This window comes from Botryllus schlosseri, chromosome 2 (assembly GCF_051294905.1).
Source record: "Botryllus schlosseri isolate E-star chromosome 2, Bs_hap1, whole genome shotgun sequence".
Lineage (NCBI taxonomy): Eukaryota > Metazoa > Chordata > Ascidiacea > Stolidobranchia > Styelidae > Botryllus > Botryllus schlosseri.
The window spans coordinates 10,582,421-10,610,187 of record NC_137237.1 but is presented as its reverse complement, the minus strand read 5'-3'; the positions used below and the strand labels follow the sequence as shown (position 1 = coordinate 10,610,187).

The window sequence follows — 27,767 nt, the reverse complement described above, 5'->3', positions numbered from 1 at the left end:
AAAACGCCATCCTGTCTGTTCTCCTACGATCAATTTTCAAATGCCGCCCGAGACATCTAATAAACCTCAATTCATCACCTCTCAATTAGACAGGATATGTGTATTGTACATACAGCACAATTTTCATTCACAACGAAATATGTTTAAACGGCATCACAAGGATATTGCACAACATACAGACTGCCTGTGTTAAAGCGAAACGCAGCGTTCGACTGAATAATAGAAGCGAATGTATTACTAGATGTCTGTCGACGGAATGAAACTTGGCTCTGTGATAATGAATAGTATGTAACTGAAATGACATGGAATTACAAAGTCCGTACTGACATATGATTCTGTTGCGTGCAAAGGGTTAAGAATCAATAATACATCTCATTCGCAGACAAACCCAATACAAGCCAATGCCGGGCCTACACTGTAGGCGATTGCTTAGCCTTCGCGGCTAATATGCTATCCTTGTAATCATCAAATGCAAATCCGTAGCGAAACGGTAAGTATTTGCTACCCGACGCACAGATAAGATATCACCGAGAAATAAGATCGATATAAAATAATTACACGGTAATTTAATAAGAGTAGAGATAAAGATGTTGTTACATGATGGTTAAGATTTTATGAAATAAAGTTATAAAATAGTGTTCACCGCAGGGCTGTGGAGTCTGTAACTTTACCGCCGTCTCCGACCCTTGACATTTCCAATATGTTGACTCCGGAAACCTTAAACACACCAACTCTACTACTTTGGTCACAAAAACTTCGACTTCAACATTGTTGTAAATCTACTCCAAAAATTATACGTTCATTACAGTTTTAGTCATTATTGTTACGTAGTGAATTGACCAAGTTTGCCGGTATGTGTTTCCCAGTAGCCATCGTTGTTACTCAAGTGGCAGTAGCAGTAACGCATAAATGTTGACTGAAGTAGAAGTAGCGATTTTCCATTAAGTAAATAAGTAAGCATTCTAGAGCTAGCCAGAAGTCAAGTAGAAATACAAGCAAATTATCACCACTTGAGAAAGTAGGTTTTTTCTACTTGGAGCAGACTTGGACAACTAGAAAGTTTTCGGTTTGCAAAATTAGACTACAATTTGGAGTGGAGCTAAAATAGGAGCACAGAAAATTTTCACAAATTAGATTAAAATTAGAACAAAGAAACATGTAACAAATTAGATAACTATTCGTGCTAATCAGTCGAACGAGACTAGTTGTCGAAGTCATATTTGGAATACTTCGTTACTGACCACCTCAGGCTTCCCCGACTATGGTTACAAAGTCACAAAATTACCGCGATCCCGACGATAGAAACTTTAACGAAACTCCAGCTCCACAGCCCCGGTTCACCGCAGAATAAAACAAACTTAAAAAAGCTTCACGAGGCTACAAGTCGGTCACCAGCGTCGACTGCTTCTTCACGGAAGGCTTTCTAGGCGCCGGGACCGGCTTGTTCGGTTTCAGCGGTACACGCGGAGGCGGCACGGCCACGCCCTGCCTCACCGAAGATTTGCCAACGCGTTTCGGCACACCGCTGTTGTTATTGCTCGAGTTCTCAGAGCCCGTCCTGGCGGGTTGCTGCTTTTTTGTGGGGCTCCTAGCCAAGGGGGATATCTCGACTTCCTCGTAGTTATGGTAACGCTCGCGTAACTGCGCCGCAGACGACGATGACAATCCGGTACTGCGGCGGATGGACCGTTCGGATTTCGGGCCGGGTCCCAGGCTTTCTGTCGTGGCTGATCTCGTCAATTGGACTCTGTTCGCGCCCGGCTCTGGCTTGGCGTAGAGGTTCCCGGGTTGGACTTGCGGAGTCGACCCGATTACTTTCGGGACAGTGGTTGCCGAGTCGGTTTCGTTTTCCGCCTCCACGACGCTGGCCATGAGTTTCGACCCGGTGGTCTTCGCGCCCAGCTCGGGCACTCTCGGAAGTTCGAGGCAGTACAGCAACACACCGACCTTCAAGTAGAGACGGTCCGTCGATTAACTATATTTACTGACTCTGACGGAATTTCGGACATGTTAAAAACTACTCCAGAGCGAAATAAGAAAATTTAATTCCCAAAAGTGGTCGAGTAAGCAGTTCAAAAAGGTAGTGTTGGCCGCACACTTCTTGCAGTTGAGCAGATGCGGCGACTTTCGACTAACGCTGATGACAGTGCAAATAAGTGCAGTTTTAAAAAATATAACCGGTTGTGGTGATACAGTGGCTATTTCGCCTTGTTATTATAACAATTCGGCTTACAAAAATCATGCAAACACATGCCAAATCTAATTTCTAATTTATAAAATCCAAGCAGTAAAACTAAGTTGCCTTCCGTGAAAAAGTGAGTTAGTTGATCGAAATGCAGAAAAAGGTACGGAAAAAGCACCTGGTAATGAACGTCCATCCTCAAAGCGCTCAGCATCATCAGATCCGGCCCTTTCGAGTCGCCTTTACTGGTGTCTTCGGCGGGCCGAAGTAGAGTGGGTCCAAAGACAGTGGCCAGGTTGTGCAAGGTCATTTTGTTCACGGAATCCTTATCAGCGACTCTGCAAAAAGCAGGTGCTGTGTACGATACGGAAACGTGGACAAAAACACCAGCCGACTCACTTCAGCAAATGCTGTCTCAGGTACATGAGCGTGTGGTAATTCGGAGCGGGCAGATCAGCGAGTAGCCGCCAGATGTTGTTGTGTTTCGTCTCGGGATCCGCGAGGCTGACGGCTGACACAAATTCACTGCAATGTAAAAGGATTAAAGTTACACGACTGAACGACTCGTGTGTGGTTAGGGCTGGAATGATTATTTTCTACGCCTTGTGGCCACAAAAAAGATAGATATCCAAACTTTTCAAGTCATCATTACCATTACGACGTCGTCATATGTAGTGGGCTACTCAAATACTGGACTAGACTCTATTCCTAACACTCGACTGAAAATCGAATCATCCCGTTTTGCCCAGCTCTACTCCTGGTTCCTATCGACATCAGTTTACAGAACAGCATGATATGAAAAATATCAACCGAGGAACACCAAATAAATGCTTAATGAAGAACATCACGTATTGGCACAAAAGTCAGGCCACACAAACAATGTGTTTGAAAATTTCTTCCCGGATCAGGTGACCCAAATGGGAGGTACTAAATGGACGTAGTCAAGTAGTCGTTTCTACTCAAATGGAAGCAGTAGCATTTACAAGTACAAGTTGAAGTAGCGATTACCAAGTAAAAAGATAGGTATTTTGGTATAATTTTACGCAAAATGCTGAGAACTGTGAAATTCGAAAGTCATATCCACTTGAAGAAGTAATGTCAGTAGACAAATCCTTCTCGAATACTAGGGAGAAGTAGAAATGCTTCATCGCCAAGCAGTGGTCAGTGACCATCTTTGCTACAAAGTGCTGCAACAATCTTAGAACTGTGGCGGTGAACTCCGCAAAGAAATCCTCCGCTCACCTATACTTCCGATCGGTGAACAACGGTTCCGGCAGCTCTCGGAAATACAACTTCAGAACTCCCGCGACCGCGTTGATATCGACGTTGCTCATCAGCAACGATACGTCTCTACGATCTGACATGAAACGCGACAATCGAATAAATAACCCAGAAAGGAAAGCACGCTACGCAGGATGGCAACTTACTCGTGTCGAAATACGTTTTCAGTTCTTTCACTTCCGACGCGACGCCGGAAACTCGGTATATCCCGATTTCCTCCATGCCCCGCCGTTCGACTTCTTCCACGCACATTTTCACGATGTTCGGGACAGTCCCGTGCTCTCGTCTGTGCGAGAGATAGTTTATTTATCCGTCAACCATGAAATACAGTAGGCAATATTTACAACCGGTTAAGTTCAAAAAATTTTTATAATTGTCAAACATACATTACATGGTATGTGATACAGGCGACGAGAGACAAATAATACCCCTTTCAGTTGAGTAACAATAATCAAATTTGAATGTATGTAAAGCAGATGACGACTGCTGTAAAAGAATGAGTAGTGTACGCCGGTTTCGCAGTATGCCACGGCATCAATAGAAGGCAGATTCATAACGAATTTGTTCCTACCACGCACGGTTACCCGACATATGAGCACGAGACACAATGGAGAACGACATTTGAGCATGGGATACTTTAGCATGCGTCACTTCAGCATTTGACTTTATCACCCCAAAACTAACCCTAAATCGAAACATAACCCTGACCTTAACCGCTATATATATCCTAATCCCAAGCGTAAAGGAACGTCGGGTGCGATATATAGCTGCGTAAATTGTGAAAACGTAATTACCCGGACGTTACCGTCTTCGAAGGAAGTATGACTGCATTAGTGTTGAGGGCAATCCATAAGGGAAATATGTACGATGACTACAAAGTCATAGACGGTAGATGAATTGAAGGGACTAACCCACTTATGACATCAACAACTGCTATCGCACATATATCTTGAGAGCGTGGGAATATATTACTTGAATGTATCATATACTTCAGCACGTATTTGTGTGTGACTCTCTCGTTTCCGTGTCATTGTGTCGCACGCTCATATGTCGAGAAACCAATACAAACAAACGAATTATATATATATTACATGTGGATTAAACCGAGAATTGGGGTACAAGAGGGCGTGAATTTCCACAAATGCATTTTATTTCCTTGGTTGCCCGACATATGAGCATGCGACACAATGGAAAACGAGAGTTCAGCATGGGACACTTCAGCATGTGACTTACAATCCAAAAACTTACCCTAACCGGAAACATAGCACTGAAATTAACCCTTATATATATCCTAACCCTAACCCAAACATGAATCCAACCCTAACCTACCCCTAACCCATAATTTAACCCACATGCTCACGTGTCACATGCCTAATTGTCGTATGCCAAAGCGGCGCATCCTCTAAAGTCGCATGCTCTTATGTCCACGGTCCACCACACATATCAAATTGGAGAACTCGCAATTTTTCACTTCAAAGAGTCTGCTGCCAGAATTAATTTAGCCAACCCAAATATGACACAGTAATAATAATGGTCAAAATTAGGTAGCCTACTACCAAACCAGTGGTTGAAAAAATTGCAAATTTGTTTAGTTGTCGGTAGCCGATACATGGCTACGGAAATAAATACCATTGCAATAGTTTGTCGAACACCATTTTCATTACAATTATTATCAATTATCAAAATAGCCAAATATTGTTCAGAAACAAAACTACAAATATACCGTGTCAAGTGTCAACACACGTACAACAGGCAAGGTAAAACCCAAAGCAAAACCGTTACCTCAAGCAATGCACAACACAACCACCTGTTACAAAGCAATATAGAGGAAATACAAAGGAAATACATCACTGTAAAAGGCCATAGTTCGTCTGCAGCCACAAAGAGCAAGTAGGGAATAAAGGCCAAAGGTGTGAACCATTCATACAAATTTCAAGGCAATTGTTAGCGAGTACATCAAATATAGGAAAGGACGTACCGGTACTTTATTTTTGTCCTTGATGTTTTTGCGGCATATACACCGACTCATGATACACATACACACGATCTGTGTGCATACCATGAGTGCATGATGTGCATATGCCGCTGGACAAGGAAGGTGCAGATATAGACTTTACGGCTTTTTAAGTCTTGCACCACCCCTCCATGCTATCCCAGTAATGCATGAGCGCCAAGCAGGGAAGTCATGAATACCAGTGTTACTAATCAGGTCTTTGGTCTGACCCGGCCAGGGATCGAACCCACGACCTACCGATCAAGAAGCCGGACGCTTCACCATTACGCTATCTTGTCAGTCAATATGCACATGGTAATATATAATATCTCTTACTGAACGGGTAATAATGGAGGCGGCCAAAGTGAAATTTGTCAGTAACCTCCCAAGTTGTCAACAAATATTGTGTATACCCAGGTGAAGTGAAACAAAGTGATGGATGATGACCATTAATGTTGTTCTATCTTGCCTTGAATGACTCGATTAGTAAAGAACATTTCTCCATAACACCAAAGTTCAATAAAACAATGATTAACAGACCCTGACATAAAGACATCTTAGCCGTGAGCAATCAAGGAGTATCACTCAGAAGGCGTAAATGTTTGGTGTACCATGTTAGCCAGATAGCCCACCATTCAATATTAGGAATACAAAGTTCATATAGTGCAGATTCTTTGAAAGACAGTGGATGCTCATTGCTCATTCCTCTTACACAGGAACAGTTACAAAACATAAAATGTTACTTTCTTTTCAACTTGATATTTGGTAAATTACACCAATCCGATTAAATCAGGTTAATATGAAGTCAATAATTAAACGGGTCAATCGGTGATATCTGACATGTTATGTCCATAAGTGTATATCAAATTGACGATTAGAGTGACTTATATTCCTGCCACCACAGCAACCTTTACCCAAAAATTCCATTAGGTACAACATGCCATGATATATTGATATAAACAGTGCTCGATTATACAATAGCAGCCCAACCACTCACTTGGTAACTTGTCCGATTTTAACGCCAAAGACTCCGTTCGACTTTCGTGAAGGCAACCGCCGCAAGCTTTGTTCTCTCGGAGCAAACTTCACCGACAGCTTGATCTCGATTTCATTCATCAGCACGGTTTCCTCAATCCAGTCATGGCTACGTAGCGAACCCGGCAAAAGCTGAGGTGGCAAATGAAAACAGTGATTGAAGACAGAATCTCAGGCATAAATAACTACCAATTGACAATTGACAGGACCGGTGGAATATCAGACACAATTTACTAATTCTTGAAGTCAATAATCCTCAATATATGCATTATGAGTAACCAAGGACTCGGGGAGCTATATATAATGACTTCAGATGCGGTATCAGCAACGTTTTGCGGCAATGCACCAGTACCATTATCAAATATGGATGCAACAGAAAGACACAAAAAATCTGCAGTAGTGCAAAATAACTTTCTGGCTGTATCACCTGTATGTAGGTTTGGGTACGTGGGCAATGAAGCTATAATATCCTCCATACCAGACTTGGACAACTAGATAATTCTAGTTGTCTAATTTCACTAAATTAGAGCGAAATGCAAGTAATCTAATTCTAATCTAATTTGTGAAACGCTTCGATGCTCTAATTCTAATTCTAATCTAATTTGTGAAATGTTTCTATGCTCTAATTCTAATTCTAATCTAATTCTAGTCTAATTTGTGAAACGCTTCGATGCTCTAATTCTAATCTAATTTGTGAAATGTTTCTATGCTCTAATTCTAATTCTAATCTAATTCTAGTCTAATTTGTGAAACGTTTCTATGCTCTAATTCTAATTCTAATCTAATTCGTGAAATGGTCCCATGTGCTAATTAACTAATTCTAATCTAATTTATTGTTTTCCGGAAAATACCTTGTTGTCCGCGGCATTTTGCAGCGAGTTAACAAGAATATTCCTCTCGCGCAGGGAAATCCAGTTTGGGACGCAACAATGCTGTCTGACTCTTTTGCTCTTGAGCTACTCTCTCGTTTCGCCAAACAGCATTGTTGCGTCCCAATGCCAATTTTCATAACAATAAAAAATTCGAGGCTGATTATGGGAGTTCCAGGGCCGCGAGCGGAATAATATTTATATTTTGGTAATCAGTGCAGACTGCAGAGTCAGCTTTCGATTGATACCAGTCTTACCAAATTTAATGCTCGGCAAGCCGGTCAAAAATGACCGTCAAATTGTCTGTAGCCAAATGGAAATTGTGACGTGATTCAATTTCACTGAGGCGTGAGATTTGCTTGTGTCGACACCATATAGAACACTATGCTTACACCGTAGCTACTTACAATCATGTAGTAACTGTGACGAATAATAGCCATGCGTTAGTACAACTCTAAAGCCGTTTCAGCTAGTGCGGAATAGTGTTGTTGGGCACAGGCGAATAGCATATTTTGAAATATTACCTACAACAATAATAATTTGAAACTGAAATCAATTTCAGCATTTCAGAATGATTTACTTCGCGTTCCTCTAAAATCACAAATCAGATGACCGGTCGCATGTGCCCGCGTCTTGGTGATCCCTGGTGAGAGCAAAGCGAGTCAAGCGTGGTGAACAGACGTTAACCGTTCTCGAGGTTATGTCAACGCACTGTGATTTGATATAAACTGAACTTGATATTTGCCGTATTTATTTCTCATTCACAATTTCATTCAATTTCTACATTTTTTGCGAGTTCAGTAATTGTAATTCTAATCTAATTTTAATTTGGAAAAAGCTGTGTAGCTTTAATTCTAATTCTAATCTCATTTGGAAAAATTGTGTAGCTTTAATTCTAATTCTAATCTAATTTGGAAAAATTGTGTAGCTCCAATTCTAATTCTAATCTAATTTGGAAAAAACTGTGTAGCTCTAATTCCAATTTTAATCTAATTTGAAAAAGCTGAAAATTTTCTAGTTGTCCAAGTCTGCCCCATACAGTCCGTAGTAATTCTCCAACGTCAGTCTCTTTCCTTCAGACTATTTTGCATCAGTCGCCAATAATATGAAAATATCCCAACTAACACATAGAAACCCACTTTTGTCTGGGCATTTGTGCTTACGCGTCAATACCAGTCTAACGCTAATGCATTACAACAGTGATCGGCAAACTGTGGCCGAGATGACTGACAAAACTTTAAATAGAAGTAATATTGTTTTATTGAAATAGCTTACTCGTGTTACTGCCTTAGTGATCTTATACTATACGATCAGCAATTCTGAATGTTGGGTAGTTGTTTCCTGAAAACCAATATGCGAAAAAAATTTCCAGTTCGAAGTGCAATAGTTGCATTAGTAGCGGAAGCAATTCTCACCCCGACTTTTCCCTTAGCAATCAGCACGTCGTCATTGTACGAAGCGCCCCTGGCTCGGTCGTAGCACAGAATCCGCAGCGTCTGAGCCCCGTCGACTTCCAACTCGAATTCCATCTCCCATTCCGGCTTTTGCGTGTTTTCGCAAAGCCTCGTTTTGGCCTTTGTCTGAAAATGCCCGTAGGAGTCCACCTCCAGCGTGCAGTACGGATCTGAAAGGGAGCAGCCGCGTTCAATAACGAGCGGAACGCCGGCTCCGTAACTCCGGTAACTCACTGCAAGCGTGAAGGAAGCCTTCGCCAGAGTGAACAGTGACCGTCAAATATCCCGACAACAGATCCTCGTCATCGTTTATTAGCATAGATCCCATGTTGCTTCCCTGGAAAATCACAGTTGTGATAAGTTCGACTGGAGAGTGCTCAAATTTTCATACAAATCTACTTGCAAATCGCTACAAATGTAAATTCCCTTCTCATGACTCGAGCTAATCGGAAAGTATGACAATCGCAGGGGCGGTCAGTGGCAACTACTTTTACTTTTTCGGAGAAGTCAAGAGAATTGCACCTACTTGCACTACATATTCAAGTGGATATGTTTTTAAACTAGTCCCAATTCTAGTTGAACAACACACTCTTTAGTCTTTTGATTTTGAAAAATACAAATAAGTTTTGGGGTTTGACGAGGACACGTTTGATAGTGAAATTATCACTGGTTGGAACGGTCCCTGTATCACGTTAACTGAATGTATTAATTTGAAAATTGCATAAATTTGTAGTGGCATCAGTCCTATTGCATCAGTAGGAAAGTCGCTATTAAAAATATGTGACGTCTCGACCAAATCTACATTTTCAAACTACCTACATGAGTATATGCCAAGTCTTCATATTCTATATCCATTTGAAGCAGTGTACTAGCATAGGTATGTACTTGTAAAAGAGTAGAAATTTACGGCGTTACTTCTACATATACTTGAGTAGTTGAGACTCAGATTTAGCATGTGGCCAATCAAAAATGTCCAAATTTTCTATTCCCGCAATAAGATGGACAAAGTTGGTGAGTCACACGTTTTTAAACTAGTACCGACGCGGATAGGGACATAATATGACCATAATGAACATTATTTTGCGGAAAAAATTAGACTAAACAGACAGAGAGAGGTCACTGATACATTTCAATGTAATTGACGTCAAGGATTGGAAACAAAAATTGATGGGAGTGCACGTTTTCCATCTCACCTAGCCCCGGCAAAGGGCTAAATCAAGTATCATGTACTTCATACCAAATTTCTAGTTTGCTATAACATGAAAGATTCCACACAAATCGCATATTTTTACATGCAGGCTACGTGTTAACCCCTGTTTATCAACGCTGCTTGCGACGGTTACGAAGAACGAATGGAAGATACGTACTTTCCGTTGTCTGACGCAGGCAGCCAGCAGTGATTGCACTTCAATCGAAGCCAACGAGAAGCTTTTGAAACAGGACTCTTGTTGCTTCATGATAGCTTCCGTCCATTCAGCACGTTCGTAGTCGGACGACATCAGGAACATGTAACACTGAATGAATGAAAGAGATAACGTATACAGCGCGGCGTGAAAGGTGCATTACGAGGTGACTTGTAGTACCTTGATTTTTTCCTGAGATGAGCGGCACAAAAGAAACAAAGCAAAAATATTATGACGCCAACACAAACAGCGACACACATAAAAATCTGATTTACATCGACAAAGTATCTGAATAAATACTGTGCGTTTCATTTGGTGGCCCACTGACTACATATTATATAGAAACTTTTTGATTTCATGAGCTAACTCTTTTCATTCGGGTTGACTTTTGCTGCCAAATCGGAAACGTGATAAAGGTTGATAGCATACAAGCAGGAAGGAAATAAGTAGTTACTTTTGAGTGCAAAAGTGCAAGAAACAAAAACCTCATCGATAAAAAAATAGGGCAAAAACGATCTACCCGTGACCACCAAATTGTTCTATACATATTTGGACAAAGCACAGTAATTTATAGAAGATTTTGATGTATTTACAAGGGTTCTTCAGTGATATTTGTGTTTTGATTAGTTGCGCATTGATAAAAGCTAAGCAACATCGACGGTCAGGCAAACCAACGTGTGGGGTGTGTATGCTACCACAACAAATTACTGATATAAATATAGAAACCTGTCACACCAGGAAAACTATATGTATACTCTACACATGTGAAAGTATATACGTCATCATAACGAGAATGAGTCAAATTTCCACTACATAGCATCATTACCAATAAATAGACACTGTATAATATGTGGTGAGTTGGCACCGAACGAAGCTCAAAAGACAATCAATCCTACGGATTGCACAACACAAAACTCTACATACCCGTCCCTGCATGTGAAATATTCTAAGCGGTAAATTCGGAGCGGACAACACGATCTGCCCTTCGATTTCGTTGAGCTTTTTCCTGGCTCGCTCCAGTTGCCTGCTGGACCTCGGCGGGGCGTCCTGGCCCGATGGCGGGTTTTGCCCTTTCCGCGCGGCCAACCGTTTCTTTTCTAGTGTAATTTCCTTTTTCAGTTCGATCGCACGGTTGCTGAGTTCGCGAAGGTCATCTTCGCTAGTCTCCGGTACATCGAACGCAGCTAAAGATGATAAAAAGGAAATGCTGCAGCGTCGGAACATGAAACAATTATAATAACCACGGAATAGATGAGAGAGTGAATTACCTCAAATGCTCCTCATGTTGAATGAGTCTGACAGATATCATGTAATATGATCAAGCAAAGTATCGACGATTTGCTGGTCAAATTATAGCCTTACAGTTGTTGTAAAGCGAACATCAAGTGGTCGTGTGATACGCAAGCCGAAGAGGTTCCAACCGACTTGATTGCTTGATTGTTTTTCATTGAGTTAATTACCCTGGCGTGTTACCTATGGTGTGCGTTGGTTTGTGCTTGGTAAACCAGTTCGTTTTTGATCGCTGTGTACGACGGTTACCTTGATTGTATGACGCGCAGAATTGACACGTTTCGAAGACTATTGCGGGCTGAGACGGCATCGTATTTAAACTCTCACGAAGTGAGGTGTTGGAGTAATTTCTCGTCTCGACTTTGATTTATCCGTATGCAAGTCGCTGATCTTTTTTGGGAATTTTGTTAATAAAATTCTACAAAGGTAATATGACGCTCAAAAAACTATTTTGTACTGAATTTAACCCCATCTAACCCGGCCTGACCCGATAATTTCAAAATTTAGCAAAATGGGCTTTAAAGAACTTCTTGGTACAGAACTTCAACATACAAGTGAAAAGTAGATTTTTATTGAAATGAACACGAATATTTTCGGCTGACACTCGTCAGGAGTAATCGTCAGCAACTACTACCTGTACAGGATTGGAAAGAGCATTGTATATCAACAATCGTATCCACCAAATATGACGTCATCGGAATGAAATATCAAATAATCGGGGCGAAGAGATTGCTCTAGGCTTAGTACTTAGTAGTACTTAGTACTTAAGCTTAAGCTCAATGTAATATTTCGTGCTACGGTACTATATGATAATATGAATAGACTTTTCAAGAGGCTTTGTAAAAAAATGTACCGAGTTTATGTAAATCAAAAAATATGACAAGTCACCTGAATTGTATTGATTTAGTGGCTAGGTAAGGCATTCATAATCGCAGCACCGTCATAAGCAACGAATACCAGGCTTCAGCTTACTTACTCTAAAATCATATTTGTCATTACTGGACTTGGGTATGACTGCCTGAGACACCGGTAATCCAGATAACCACATACCTTCTGAATCATCTGTCGGTTTGAAAGACAGGTCCGCCAGCGGTATGTACCATTTGCATTCGTACGTTTCTTTGCTGTGAAACATCCTGTCAAAAGAGGTCACATATTATTCACTTGGTAAAACATGGTTAAAACACAGCACAAGGTAGCATGTAAACACACACCTCAAATCATAAACAGCAATAAGTCACAACTAGTTGAAGAGTTTCATCAATCGCATTCTTTCTATGACAGCATAGAGGAGTCCGGCTTCGTGAGATTGCAATCACGAAGCCGGACTCCTCTATGCTGCTTCATGATAGCAATCTCACGGTTGGTGAGGACAACCCATTACCTTATCAGTATCAGGATTCAGGATTGACTCCTACAGCACAACATATTGATAACCAACAATCTACAAACAATCTGTAGAGTGTGATAGGCAAGGTTGGTTGCTGTACCGTCCTTACTTCTCAGACTCGTCCTTATTTTGAAGGGCAATAGGACTACATTGTCCGCATTTCTCAGATTTCTAATTGTTTCTGAATTGAGTGCATATTTGTGGCAATGAGGCTATGAATAGGACAGGGTGAAAGTGATGACTAGGGCAAGTTCTTGCAACTTTTGCAACTATTTTTACAGCTTCCGGCAGCTTCCTAAATACTCAGAAGTTATGTAGTATGGTGTTTTAAGCTGTTGGAAGAATCTTATATTGCAACTTCTTGCAACTTTTCTCCATTTTTTTCATGCAGCTTTTTGCAACTTTTCGATTTCTCATGCTACTTTTCTTCGATTTTTCATGCTACTTTTTGCAACTTTTTTCAATTTTTCATGCTACTTTTTTCAATTTTTCATGCAACTAACTTTTTACTAGAAATATTTGGCACTATACGTTAATAGATCGCTATATTATTTCACTGTCATTTAAATTTGAGGTACCGTATTTTGAGATTTGACGTAAATATTTTCACTGAGTCAGTTTTTTGAGGCTATTGATTTTGTTGAAGTCGTCAACACTGAGTTTTGCTACAGTTCCTTGCATACGGATCGATCCAAGTATCTCATACCCTAATAATTTCAAGGAACTTGTCCACAAATGCAACTTTTTAGTGCACCTGTTGTGAAAAATAAATGCAACTTTTTACTGCAACTTTAGTGAAAAATAAATGCAACTTTCGACGGATTTGACTGCAACAAAAACTTTAGTGATGACTAGGGCGGTTTTTTTTTGACATGTCAAAATTTGTCAAAATTTTGTCAAAATTGTAGCGTTAGGTCAAAATTTGTCAAAATTTTTCATAAAGTCAAAAAATTTTTGACGTCTGCATTTTGTTTGTATCGTAGATTTTGCACTGTCGGTGAACTTATAATTTGATATTTTACCGCTTTTAGACTATTTTATAGGCCTACCGTTGTAAACGGCTAATTGTCTGCTCATTGTGAATCATAAACGGTCAAATAAAACAAATAATAGGTAGATATGGTATTATGGTCAACGTACCGCAATATCCTAACTGAAGAAAGACTTCTTGTGCATTGCATCATTCTTATAGAAGGGCATGATGAAAAATTGTGATGTAGACAACATTGTCAGAATGAAGCAACACGGTGTGTCACCAGCACCAGCAGTGTACGCACAACTTAGGTGTTGTCGGCCAACAACTGCTGCTGTTGAACGTCCTTGGTAAGCTTCTTAGTAAGGACGTGCACTTTCTACACAAGAATGTAGGAAAGTATCTCTCGTTGTACTACAAAATATTTTAATTATTTCTACCATAATACATATTGTAACCACTGGAATTCTTCATAGGGCCAGATTTCGTTGAAATATTGTATTTTTTCATGTAAAAAGTTGCCTGTTTCTAACCAAAAACGATTTTTCAGGCCAAACTACTTCGTTAGGACAGTCAGTTCCAACCAGAAACGAAGATAAGAGGTGCAATTTTAACATTATGTGGGAAAACACCTAATTTGCATACGTTAGGTCAAAATTTTGTCTAAATTCAGTTTTTTTACGTAAAAAAGTCAAAATTTTGATTTTTTAGGTCAAAATGTTCATTTTTTTAGGTAAAAAAAAAACCGCCCTAGTGATGACTATGTCAGTCATCTGTTTATTACATTGCTGGCAACCCTGGTGATAGTAAAGGTAAGCTTGGTAGAGAAATGTAACTTTCGTCGATGACAAGAATTTCCCCCCTTCCCAGTTATGTGATGAAGCGTTAGGAAAAATTTACACAAGCAAAATTTACACAAAGCCAAAATACATTTCCGACGATACATACCCAGCTGCCTGCTTCTGTTTAGCGCACAACAGCAAATCGCTATACAGAAACACGTGCCGAAGCTTGCGCTGGTTCCCGCCGTCTGACGATATTTCCACGAGGTATCCGTCTTTGACTAACTCCCTATTGGCGGTTCGCGCTGCCGCCAGAGACGCAGACGAGGGGTGCTTCCTGCCCTTGGGCGCCGACGACGATGAGTTGATGCGATTCAGGAAATGCTGCGCTTGCTTCAAGGCCTGCAGCGAGTTGAGAAGGGTTGGTGTCCGCATCAGAATTAAGTTTCAGTAAACAAATGAATAAAAAACGGCCATCGTGATCGTGATTATTTTAGAGTTGAAACGTTGGCACTGATCAAAAACAAAAAAGCAAAGCCAGTATGAACGCAAAGAATGCTGGGTAAGTTTAGCTGTCAACACTTAAGCGGATAATAAATATCAGTCTGAAAATAACCTTTTAATAACGACTACGCTTATTCTAAAAGTTGTCCGGCGGATATGAACAAGATTTTCGGAAGCCACCGCAGATGTCGCAATTCATGACGGTTGCAATTACTCTATTTCCGGCCAAGGCATTTTTAACAAACAGTCGACCAGGAATCCCGCAAAATTGCTTTAGCTTTTCACGAATGGTTGTAGGATCTGCGGTTGAATCACAGTCCAACAAACATCACACTAATGAAAGTTCTACCAATGTAAACATCATCCTAGACGAGGATCAGTCAATCAGCAACGAGAAGTCTACACAAAACTATCCGTCTAGGTATCAGCTATATATCAACTTCAAAGTCCTTTATGCAAATTACTCCATTGTTATCTGTAAAGCAATAATTTACTGTTTACAGAAAGCGTTGACTCCAGACTCTGTACAGATCAAGGGATTTACAGGTGGCAGCCATTAGTGCAGTACTATGTAACCAAGTGTAGGCACCAAGGAGAAAGTACATTCAAAGTGAGATTAAAATTCTCAAATAAGAGAACCGCAACTATGCCGAACTATGCCTTGTTGTTGGATGCTCCCAAAGTGTTTGGTTTAGTCTTTTATAAAGTCGAAATTACACTTACCTGTCTGAGAGTGTGATAATCGGGATGTCTGTGGGGAGTATGCTTCAGTATATCTTGCAACACCAAAGTGTTCCTCATTACTCTTTCCGCAGGCTTATACAGAATATCTGTGATAAGGATGCGATTGTAAACACAAAGTAACTTAACTTGGATGACCACATTGAAAACTATAATCCTATTGGCAAATTTATTTAATCCAATCTTTTTGACCGAATCGTCAGGAATGAAGGTTGGTGAACCTGATAAAGTAACTTCAAAATACGGGTAAATATTCTGTGAATTTTGTTCTCTCCATATTTTGAATATGTTGGTTAGTCTACTGACATTCACTCTCAGTCAGCTGAACAGCTTCGAGTGGATAGATTTGGCATTGTAGATAGATTATTTGTTCTGATATTGAAGTTTCGCGTCCATTAAAACTCGTTCAAAATGCAAATGTCAATTATAACAATGGAAAGTATTAGCCTACCGCAAATGATGGTAACAATTATTTACATCACAATTAAACGATACATAATTACCTATAAATTGGCATCGTTTGAGGACGAATACCTCACATTACGCTTCACAAAGCTCCCCGATGATCAGAAATATAAACAGATTTTCAGGTGAATTTGTAGATGATTTTATAGTACAATTAGTCGGACCGTACATTTGTAAAGAAGTCACACAACTTTTCAATGTTTGCCACAAAGAAACCAAAGTGTCTGTCAACAACGGCGCTATGATTTTCCGTAAAATATCCAATCGGGGAGACAAACATCAATTTAAGAAGCCTCACCAATTAAACTAATAGACTCCGAGTCTTCCTTCTTTTTAGATTTCACCTTCAAACTCTGAACGAAATGCATAGCGTTAGAACACACCCATAGAACAACAGTCTCTCACTGGCACCTCAATAATGGTTGCAAACCGTTGATTATCTTTTGCGCATTTTTCGGCAGTGTGTTGTGCTTTCTTGTAGTTATTTACATAATCCTCGTAATAACGCAGCTTACTGAGCTGTGAAGATACAAATTAAGGTTTGTACATGCGCAATTTGCGCATTCTCAAAGAAAAGTGCAACAATAGTACTGTGAGTATGTCGTTAAAAGGTAATAACAACGTAATTATAACTTGTCAGATATTACTATCGTATCAGTGGTGGCGTATTGAGAAACGCCGAGGCTGAATGCAGAGTGCATTTTCCGCAACTGAAGGAACTATAGAAGTTCTATTTTTAAAAGCAGTTTCTCCATACTTTCAAAATTTGGCCATGACTAACAACTTGACAAATCGCTCTTTCAAAAGACTTGGAAATTCCAAAATAAGGTTTCCTTGTCTGTCACTTTCATGGTATATCTACTTATGATTGAAATATACAGCAACGTTTCTTATGCATTATCACCACACCAGGTCCACGTGGCCAGCTGAAGTCTTCATGATGACATATGACTGAAACATAATTATGCAGCAAAGCCAAATTAGGAAAAAGCTAGCTAGCTTGGATTTCACTTGACAAGAACGCTTGGTATCACATCTGGAATCACTGTAACACCATGGAAATTAGGTTGAATCATTCACAGGCCAAGTAGTCATTCACGTGACAGCAAAGAATGAGAAAGATTTTTTATTCATCAAGACATGGATGAGTGTTTCCATACGAAAAAGTCTCTTAAATTAGACAAAAAATATTCTGAGTTTCACTGCCCAGAATTCATGTACGTTGCAGTTACGCCGATTGATTGAAACAAAATTATTGAATTATCGAGACAATAATTTTTCATTGTCACTAGAAATATTTGACAACTAATATCTTTCATGCTTGGTGGGCACTCGGGGCCACTGTTTGATATATAATAAGCAAAGGAAAAAAGATAAATTCTACATCAAGTCTGTAAAATAAACTTAAAAAACTGGTATATGAATTTTTACTCGGCACGAGAGTATGAATTGCAATGCAGGTAGGCCTATATATAAAGAAAATGCATATGCAGAATATAATCACATCTTTTGTAATATAAGTAATTAAATACGGTAATATACACCAATATTACAGCCTACCATAACATGAGCAGAGCACACTTAATTTTATGCCAATTACAAACTCATTTATTGGGTCAGCCGGTGCATAAATTTGAGATTGGTCAATGATTTGTTGAGGTGATAGTTAACTCATGATGATAGCGTAATGCAAAATTGATAAGTAGCAAAAACATCAATACAATAACGAAATAGTAATGGACCAAATATGTAATGATTATTTTGTTCAATATTTCTATCAGGCCTAATTTGACTACTACTAAACACATGACGGAAGCACACAAAGAACAGCTTCCTCTTGTAAGCATACACCGTATCTACCAAATCCCAGCACCGGCAGAGAACCTACCAGATTTTGAAACAGGTCTCCGATTTGAGTGTCGGCGCTCCAATTTTGCAATCGGGGCATCAGTCCTTCGTAAAATTCGGCGTGCAGCGAATGAAGCTCCTCGACGCGATAAAACAAAGTCTCAAAGTCTTGATTCGACATGACCGGCATGGACGTGGAGATCGTCGCTTTCAAGGGTTTCATATACTGAAACGAAAAAGTGTTCCTAACGCAAACCGACAGCCGAGGAAAAACTAAAGCGTACCAATAAAAGTGTGTTTAAATACTCCAAGTATGCTTCTTCGCTGTCTAAGAGCGACGATATCACCCATTTTCTCATCCTTAGCTTTTCCGCTTCGGCGATGCTCCGCACTTTTTGATAATCCACCATGCCGGTCACGTTTTCAATCTGAATATAGTGCAAAACAGCTACAAACTAAAATATCGATAGCACTCAAATCCGTTTCACAACATACGGTTGACACACTGCTGCGAGACGGACTTATTTCAGCATCCCGGTGCGCCCGATATTCCCCTAATCCAGAATCTATACGGTCGTCCTCTTTATTGAGACTGTCCAGACTCGTAGTGTCGTCCAGTCTAGAATAACATCAGTAACGGTGTGCCACACGGCGAAAATGGTTTGAAAGATTAAAGAGGAAATAACTGACCGTCGTAAGTGCGACGGAGTCCGACTCAAATTGGATTCCTCAAGTGAAATCTTGTCGGTATCATCGTCTGTAGGAGGTTAGAGTTCAAAAATTTACACACGTCGCGGAAACATAACTGAAAATCTTACCGTCATCAGTAAAGTCACGGTCCGAGTTATGGTCGGGAGTGCTGCCGACCCAGTCACCGTATTCGTCATAATATTCGGAATAATAGCTGCACAAAGCAATAAGGTGGTGACGCCTGGCATAAGTCACACAACATCCTAAAACTCTACAGCAATATGGGACAAAAACTATAATGCTGCCCGGAAGTCAAAATGAGTAATGTCCACGACTAAGGCTGGTCGCTCAAACCAGGTATTAATTGCAAATACTCGAGTTCAGTAGCGAAAGATAGAATTTTCGAGTGCGTAGCCTAAATTACAAGCTCCGTGCAGCACAAAGATACGGGCATCATCATTTGCAGAGACGTTTCCGTGCAATATCACTATCACATAGAAATGGATGAGAAACTTCGATTTTTTTTTCGACGTGAACTAGCACTGTTTTCTTTATAATTGCATAAAAATACATATATTTGAACATTCCAAGTAGTGCATCCTGCCCTGCTGATATGGCATACTGTATCGTGCTCGAGCACTGAACTCTAAGCCGGATACTCGATTCAGCATCGAATCACTTTGAGACTCTAATTGTCTCCGTCCCTACGTACAACTGAATAAAGTACAACGTACTTAAAATTAGCACCAGCCCGGCCGTTGAAAAATTCTTTGCATCAACATTCTTATTTTGATAGAGCAATTGTAATTACCTTTCCCTTCCTCCTTCAAGTGCATCAATCCTTTCATCAGTGGTCCTAGCTTGGCTAAGTCTGTGAAATGGAGAGCCTGTAGCTCGTTCGGGAAATGTTCTTGACTTGATCACAATATCGTCCTGACTCTGAAAACAAGACCATCAACTCGGATGCCAAAATCAATCAATCCTGTAAGATTCTATTCAAGAAAAAGTGGCTGCAACACACAGATATTTAGACACTACAAATTGTATCAACCAATCGACCATTGATAAGAAATCATCGCTGCGGAATCAAAGAGGCTTGTCTATTTTTCCCATTTCCCATGTCCATTTTGAGATCCATTTTTCAAATTTTGATAAAACCATGCTTTTGTAAAATTTCAATTTTTTTCCAGCCATAGCTAGGTCATGCTTACGTTTGTCACATTGTTTTTAAGTTAACCATAGCCAAGATATGGTAGAGACGAGAGTAATTGAAAACTTACTAGAAACTTAATTCTCTCAAATGTTTAAAATGGACATAATAAGCTTTTCCGTTTCCACAGTGACGAAATACTCCAGCATAAGAACTGACCGATGATAAGGTTATAAACAGACAAATATGTTGTGGGTAGAGTGATTTCGTAATTAAACTCATTGTAAACCACGCTTGCAGCAGAACAACCAGCTTGAATAGTAATTCCTTGCCGAAATCATGTAATTTTTTATTGTTGTCAATTTTTCCAAACCTCAAAACACACTCACCATGGAGCGCCTGTCAAATTCAGGCGATCCAGAAGATGGCTGACTGCCAGACGAGTCATCTATGTCACTGAGATCGCAGCTTTCCTCGGTGAGAACGGTCATTTGTGACAACGCGGGAATGCTTTCTCCCATGCCCAAATTTTCGTTCTGAAAAACGCGAAATTGTCGGAACACGCGAATGATTTAATGCGCGCGCAACCACAGACAGCAGAGGAACACCGGGCAAATAAGCTGACTGACTGACGCCAGTCACACACTGTGGATGTTTGACATTTCCTGTCAAAAACTATGATTCGCACAAACTAACGTTAGTCACAGGCACAGCGATGGTCGGCACCAGCACCAAAGCTTGCAAACAGCTGTCTTCCGAAAACATCTTGCCGGTCGGACTTGACAACATGCTAAGTACAAATCTATCGAAAAAACAGAGAAAAACAAGTTCCTCAAGTAACACCCGAGTGACTATCCGGTATACATTACACAATGACAAATAGTCGAGCGAATGATATCATGCATGCACCTTGCTGTCACAAAAACATCACGTCCAGGATCCTGAGATAACTTTACAAATGCTGACAAAACCTAACATATAAAATACAAATTGCTCCCAATCAATTTACACTCGAAACATATCTCCACCTAAGCTTACAGCAATCCTAACGCGATTCAAGTTGAGCCAAGCCTAATAAATCGGAAATAATGGCAGCACAAGTGTATAAAATAACAAAATGCATGACACGAGTAGGACCACGTCTTCGTGCGATGACCTGATATCATTCAGATAACAAACTGTGACTGCGTTCTCACTTCTCATGGCTTGGCCTGTGTTATCAGTCACATTCTAAGATTCAGCAAAACAACAATCTCAAGTTCTACCACTACGCCTACCAAGCAATGTTGGGAACTACTGGATCGTGCTTGTAGTTAACGACACTGTCTGGCATGTTACACTTCTATGATTTCGTACGGAATCACACTCATGTGGAAATTACAGCAACATAGTTCAAATAGGACATGGTTCATAAGACATAGTACAAACAATAATGGCACAACACAAGACTTTAATACAAAACAAGACTCTAATTAGGATCAATTACGTCATACTGTGCCATAAGCAAACTTTACGCACTTCGGTAAGCATGCGTCAACTATACAACAAAAATAGAACGGCTCACTCAATACGTCACCACGCTATCAACCAAAAATTGACCAGAACAGCTAATATTCCAAGCAAAATCACATCTTGAACGTCTCGTGACTGACACTTAACAACCAAACCACAACCATCATGACCTGGTATAAATACGGCTGCTTTCACTATTACACGTAGGCACAGATAGCTTGGCCGTAATATGTTACATGTACATTGGACAAACATAGAACAACTACCCATTAAATTTTGACTAGAACATCTCCACACTGAAACCTAATAAAAAATTGAATACCGGTACAAGGCTAGTCTATCTCACAGTCAACCCTATTATTGTTGATCGTATGCATAGGTCTCTATAGTGTCGTACAGATTGATAGTTACAACAGAATACGCTTTGAAACACTGTGTACCGTTTACATATAGAAACTAGCAACTCCAGCAAAGCTCGATTTTGGATGCAAATCATCATCTTTTTGACATGGTCTGTTAAGCAAGGTATTAAGGCAGATATACAACAAAATAGGAGAAAATGTCTATGCCTGCTATTTCCAAGCAACGAGAATAAGGGATATTGATCGAAGAACTAGATAAGTATCTAACCTGAAATTCGTGTGGCGTGTTGGCCTTGGTAGCGGGCCAAGTCAATCTGTTGCTGACTGGATCATTGATCAATTCCCTGGATTCCCGCAATTTCACTTCAGAGCCGGCAAGCGTGTAATGCTCTTTCCCATAGCCGTCCTTGGCATCTATGTCTTCCAACGAGTAGTCAGGCTAGAATTCATATTGTCAATATGTCATATCTCATTTAAAACTACGGGTCCAGCGCACACTTTCTTATCCACACCGAGAAATGTTTCTCATGACAATCACCGATAAGTACTCCCTATGAATACAGGTATGTCAAAAGTCATGGAGTTTTACATGATTATCAACTGCGTTCTCCACACAACTTTAAAATTGGTGGACGATGATATCCGTGAACAAGTGAAGTTCACAACCGACAAGTGCACTTTCTTGCCCAGACATATCCACAATACAATAGGTAGGATACCGTCTGGGGTGCTCTCCACAAAACTTAATAGCTGACGGCCGGTGATATCAGAGAAGATCACAACTCACAAGTGTAGGCTACTGTCTCAGCCAGACAACCTATGCTAGAATAGATAGGGTTAGGTTTATGGGTGGGGATGAGGGTCACGAGTGCTCCTACCATCCCCTAACCCCGAAATCTTGACCAATTATAAGCACGTGGATCTTCGACGTTCATACATCGAGTTTCGTGGAGAACACCACATGAAACACTATCTTGACGTGTTCATGGGGAAAATTGGTTGGTGTATGCCGTAAGGAGCATTTGTCGATGTGGATAAGAAATTAGGGTTCACCCAAAACTACATCGGTTATTCGTTATTATTATTTCACAAGGCAAAGCAAATCGAAAATCAACAACGCACATTCCCACAAATCAAACAACAGAAATTAGTCACTGCCAGCACACTAACCGGCTCCATCTGTTCCCCGCTGCCAGTGCTACAATTCCATACTTCCACGTAGTTATCCCGTGGCGGTGCTGACTCTCGGCGAGCCGAGTTATCCTGCAGCGACTGGGACTTGATCAAAGGCTTTCGCAAATATCCGCCACCTCCCACAGAAGTGTCCATCATGGAAACGGCGGCAGCCGTAAACGAGTCCGTGGTCCCAGCATTGATGGCCGAGGTCGAGTGATGCTTACCTTCCGCCGCGTCTCGGAACTTCAATTCCTCCATGCCGGTTTTACACTCCCATACTTCCAAATACGGTGCTCTTTTACGACTGCTAGCCCGGTTGGCGATGCCGCGATTCGCCACGCCCGATTCTTGGGAGCTTTCTTCCGATTTGTTTTCAAACATTTTCACATTCTCCAAAACCTTAGATGTGCGATTGGCGTTGTTTTCCTGCGCCGCGGCCGTTACGGCCTTTGGTCGGAATACCACAGGGTCTGCGGCGGTCTGGGAATCGTTTGAGTGTTCGTTATCAAACGGCGATTCAGATACATCGCTCTTGTCCAGGGGTGCGTGCGGGCTAGACGGGTCTGATTCGGAATCTATCGAAGAGCCGTATCCCCACCGTTTCCGTTCGTAGCTCTTCTTAGACACAGCGAGAGAAGTCTGCAGATATTTGTCAGCAAATAAGGAGAGATTGCTATCATGCAGCGAGCAATGATTCGAGCAGAACAAAACAAAATGTTTTATTACTACCGTGTACAATTCATCATCATTCCCTGTACAAGGATATATTTCTTTAGATTCACTATACCAGCCTTCATCAGGGTATCTTAGCCTGAGGTCTATGTCCAGTCAAGTTTTACATTCAGCGAGATATTGGCGTGAAATTGGAAAAACTTCGCACCCGCTAAAAACTTTACTCTCGTTTTTAGGTGTGTTGATCATCACGCCACGTCAACTTATTTGTATTGTTCGATGGTTTATGATTCACAATGACTAGACAATAGGCCATCTACAACAGTAAAGTAGGCTACACGGCGTTAAATGTCAAATGAAAAGCTCTCCGACTGTGCAACCTCTCCGACACCAATGAAATGAAGTTTGCGTAAAAATTTTGACTTCGTAAACAATTTTGACAATCTTTAGTCATTAGCTGCACCATGCAGACACCGAGCATGCCCCCTAATGGAAGGCTTTCACAAAAAGCTCAAGTGGAGAAACTCGAATATTCTGCCAATAGACAAGTACACCTTGCTTAATACACATTAACGAAGACGACAGCATTGAAGCATTGAGCCTTACCTCATTGAAATATTTATCACTATCACCACTATCCATTATACTCATTGCACATATGTGCAAAATTCTTCTTATATATTGACAAGGTGAGAGTTATGCAAAATAGCTAGCTCAAAAGGGACATAACAATAACAATGTCCGTATTCATTAGCATTCCAACATAAACGAAAAGAGGTAAATGTAGCTTTTAACCAGCAAAATATCCACAAAAGAAATTAAATTTTATAGCAACTTACAAGTATAATAGCATAATAGCCACAAAACCCTGCCAACTAGATTAGATTTAGTAATGTTGTTACTATACCTGCAGAAATATCATCTGAAATTTGGCCTGGTTCAGTTGCTCTTCCAGTTTTTTCACGCTCTCTTTAGTCTTTTTAAGTTCTTGTTCTAGCGTTTCGGCATCGTCAAATTTTAAATCCGGGGCGGGAGTTCCTGGAAACTTCTCCTCCCACTGCTTTATGAAGGTATGCTTTTGTTTATCCATGTTCCTGTCTAGTTGATTCTAACACTGATATTCACGCACGGAAGAGTACAATTGACGGAACAGCAAATTACAACATATTTCTTACTTGTTACAAATAACCATCAATTGTATGTACTATACCTGTATGTATGATACAGACACGAGATTATGAAAAGCAAGTCCGGTGAGTCGCAGAGACGTTCATCTCTGTAACACCAATGTTTAAGTGCGAATAAAGTTGACGCTACAATCCATCTCCAAGTATTGGAGAGTTATCGTGACTCCTAAACGGGACTCAATCTCTGCAGGCAGATTCTTACACGCTTGACGTGAAAGTGGCCAAATATTGACAAGTCAGCATACATGCATTCAGAGAAAGAACGGATAGGGCTGATGCAACCTGCCATACAGTCGAATACCATGAAATTAAAACGGTGACACCAAGTTATATAACATTCACTGATTTCCAGTGTCACTTGTGGATACAGAAGGAGCAGTAAAAATATTAACATCAAGAAACATCGTGAAACACTGAAACAGTAATATATTTAAATTATGCTAATCAAATACGTATAAACGAAGACGTCGGCATTTGTCGTCTGCTGCTTTTTACCATAATTTACGGTTAAGTCGCTCAAATGTTACAAAACCTATTCAATAAAAGTTTCTCAAAGAAGCACTATTCAAAAAATTAACAAAAGGATCACAAATAACTCCTTAACAGTCTTTCACTAGGCCTCATCTCAATTATGTTACAACGTCTGAATTTAATGCGAGGAAAGGCCAAACGTGAAATCACGATTTTAATAGACAATCAGAATTCTATTTTGGAAAACATCGTTCTTCACATGAGCCATCGTAAGTTTAAAGACATATAAACGAAAGAACGATCGACTTTTAGTGGACCACAACGAAACAAGAAGCATATAGCTATACTGGTATACTTACATAAGCATAGCCTGCTACAACAGGTATGGTAACAATACGTAAACCCAAAAGGATATAACTAGGAATATGAACTTGACCATAGCTGTAGGATAATGTAGTTGATTGACAGACCTAGTCCAAGTTATTTTTAGTCGATGTTTTGATAACATCATAATCTCGTGATAAAATTACTGATAAATGAATTAATTAGTATTAGATAGAGACAATACGATGGAGATTCAGTCGTGTTCTACTGTTTCAGTCAGTGCGGCAATGACTACATAACCACCAGGGATCAACCATGTAGAGATTAATGGAAATGAAGCTGTTTCTTTGCTGATCGAGATTTTTGGTACTTCTTGTAGGTAGTTGCGTCCTACATTGTGATTGTGGGTGGCAAATTTTGAATATGATAAACAAGTGGTAAATCAAGATACAAGGGTATGCAGGGCGGTTGATTTTAGTGTCGCTGATACCAGAAACTTGCTTATCGGACCGAAGACACCTCCTACTTGAGTTCTAGACGCTTCACTAGAAGGATTGTCCTCTCAACTCGTTGCTCAGAATGGGTAGCATAATCAATAGAAAATGTGACTAGATTCAAAGATTTTGCACTGAAGGCTTTCAATTTATAACATCAACTTATACCCGCAACTGTTCAGCTGTCAACTTGCCTTCAAAGTAAAACAACGAATGACCTGATGGGCTGATGATAGCATAGCATCTAAAACATGTAACATGAAGCTATATGCATGTTCAATCTGAAATGAGACACAATATTTTCGAGTGGTGATCAACCTAGAGTATTATCACATTGTTTGGTTAACAAATGAGAATATATAGATTTTGCTAACTATCAACTGGCATTGTTTTCTTTGTGGTCGTATGCGAGATACGATACATGCTTGAACTTGGCTAATCGCTATCAATCACTGCGCAAGTGCGCATCAGTTCAGTTCAGTTGATTAATGATGACCCCACAGAGAGCGGCACTTGAATACTCGACTCGACTTGCAGCTTAATACTCGGCTATGAAATGAATCAGTCACCCCATTTTGCCCAGACCTCCAATCAGCAACTGTTATATGAAATACGAAAACGATAAACCCGACTGCCCAAGGCTCTTCGCATTGGCACAGTGATGAGCGGATAGTGCTTTTCGAGACTCCGAATCCCTCCGACAACTTTAGGGTCTGAGGAAAACTCCCTCCGACTCCGAAGAGCTCAATCCCAGACTCCGAGATACTCCGATGAATCTCGTCAAGTATCCGAAACAGTGGCAAGCATGGTACATGGTACATGTGATAATGTGGTTGACTCATAGTATTGTTTACTCTCCAGCCCCCAATTGCAGTGCAGATGGCTAATTTTTATGCACTTGGCAATCATTTTTGCATGTTACCCGTCATATTACAACTTTACAAGGTGTCAACTGTCTGCGTTTTGGTTTGTAATCATAATCAATAGTGTATTCTGGTCAGAGCTATCCAAAGATATCGGAGACAAAAGTTACAATACTCCGACATTCTCCGAAAAAATATCTGTAGTAGACTCCGACTCCGCTCCGACTGTCACAAAATCGGCAAAACTCTGCTCCTAATCCACTCCGACTCCGCTCCGATGCTCATCACTGATTGGCATTGAAAGGATGATACGTCCATGACAGGGATTCGCGTTTGTCGACTCTATGCTTCCATCTCGAGGAAAATGCTAATGGAGAAGTTACACCAGATGGTGCTTGCAGCGAGACTGGTGGACAGGCCTGTTTATTTTTGGATATTGGGTTTCATATTTGTAGATTCTCCAAAAATGAGATATGAAAACATCGAAAAACAAGATTTCTTTGGATGATGTTTTTCGAGTTTTTAGTGAAATAAACAAGTCAGAGCGATGTAAAGAACCCGGAAACTCATAAAAACACAACAACAACAAAAAAGCATGTGTGTGAAGGACGTCACCGAAACGCTAAAACTACGTCCCCTCATTCCACTCCACGTTT

General features: G+C 40.4%; 1 protein-coding gene across 3 annotated transcripts; it reads right to left on the bottom strand.

Moving 5' to 3' along the window:
* Positions 1 to 85: 85 nt before the first annotated feature.
* On the bottom strand, positions 86 to 27,360 carry LOC145433472 (active breakpoint cluster region-related protein-like). 3 transcript variants are annotated; one of them, XM_080310587.1, is made up of 25 exons: positions 24,680 to 27,360; positions 23,095 to 23,739; positions 22,193 to 22,363; positions 20,440 to 20,586; positions 19,712 to 19,839; positions 19,029 to 19,114; positions 18,901 to 18,967; positions 18,706 to 18,829; positions 18,495 to 18,638; positions 18,251 to 18,436; positions 16,774 to 16,881; positions 16,661 to 16,715; positions 15,880 to 15,986; positions 14,819 to 15,054; positions 12,558 to 12,643; positions 11,142 to 11,401; positions 10,182 to 10,328; positions 9,049 to 9,151; positions 8,776 to 8,984; positions 6,454 to 6,623; positions 3,610 to 3,749; positions 3,425 to 3,539; positions 2,582 to 2,707; positions 2,361 to 2,520; positions 86 to 1,947 (listed from the first exon to the last, which is right to left on the bottom strand). In XM_080310587.1, the coding sequence occupies exons 1-25, from the start codon at positions 24,860 to 24,862 to the stop codon at positions 1,378 to 1,380; spliced, it is 4,473 nt and encodes a 1,490-aa protein (XP_080166713.1). In that variant the 5' UTR covers positions 24,863 to 27,360; the 3' UTR covers positions 86 to 1,377. The 3 variants fall into 3 exon arrangements, with proteins under 3 accessions (XP_080166713.1, XP_080166714.1, XP_080166715.1); XM_080310588.1 differs by lacking the exon at positions 23,095 to 23,739 and having other exon boundaries at positions 24,680 to 27,359; XM_080310589.1 differs by lacking the exons at positions 22,193 to 22,363; positions 23,095 to 23,739; positions 24,680 to 27,360 and adding an exon at positions 20,747 to 22,018.
* Positions 27,361 to 27,767: the final 407 nt, after the last annotated feature.

What these genes read in the sequence shown, in the direction of transcription:
- LOC145433472 (XM_080310587.1), bottom strand. Translation starts at nt 24,862, where the DNA reads ATGGATAAACAAAAGCATACCTTCATAAAGCAGTGGGAGGAGAAGTTT. An exon ending in CCGTGACTTTACTGATGACG is followed by an intron (nt 18,968 to 19,028) that starts GTAAGATTTTCA and finishes AACCTCCTACAG; the next exon opens with ACGATGATACCGACAAGATT. An exon ending in TTCACCGATCGGAAGTATAG is followed by an intron (nt 2,708 to 3,424) that starts GTGAGCGGAGGA and finishes TTTACATTGCAG; the next exon opens with TGAATTTGTGTCAGCCGTCA.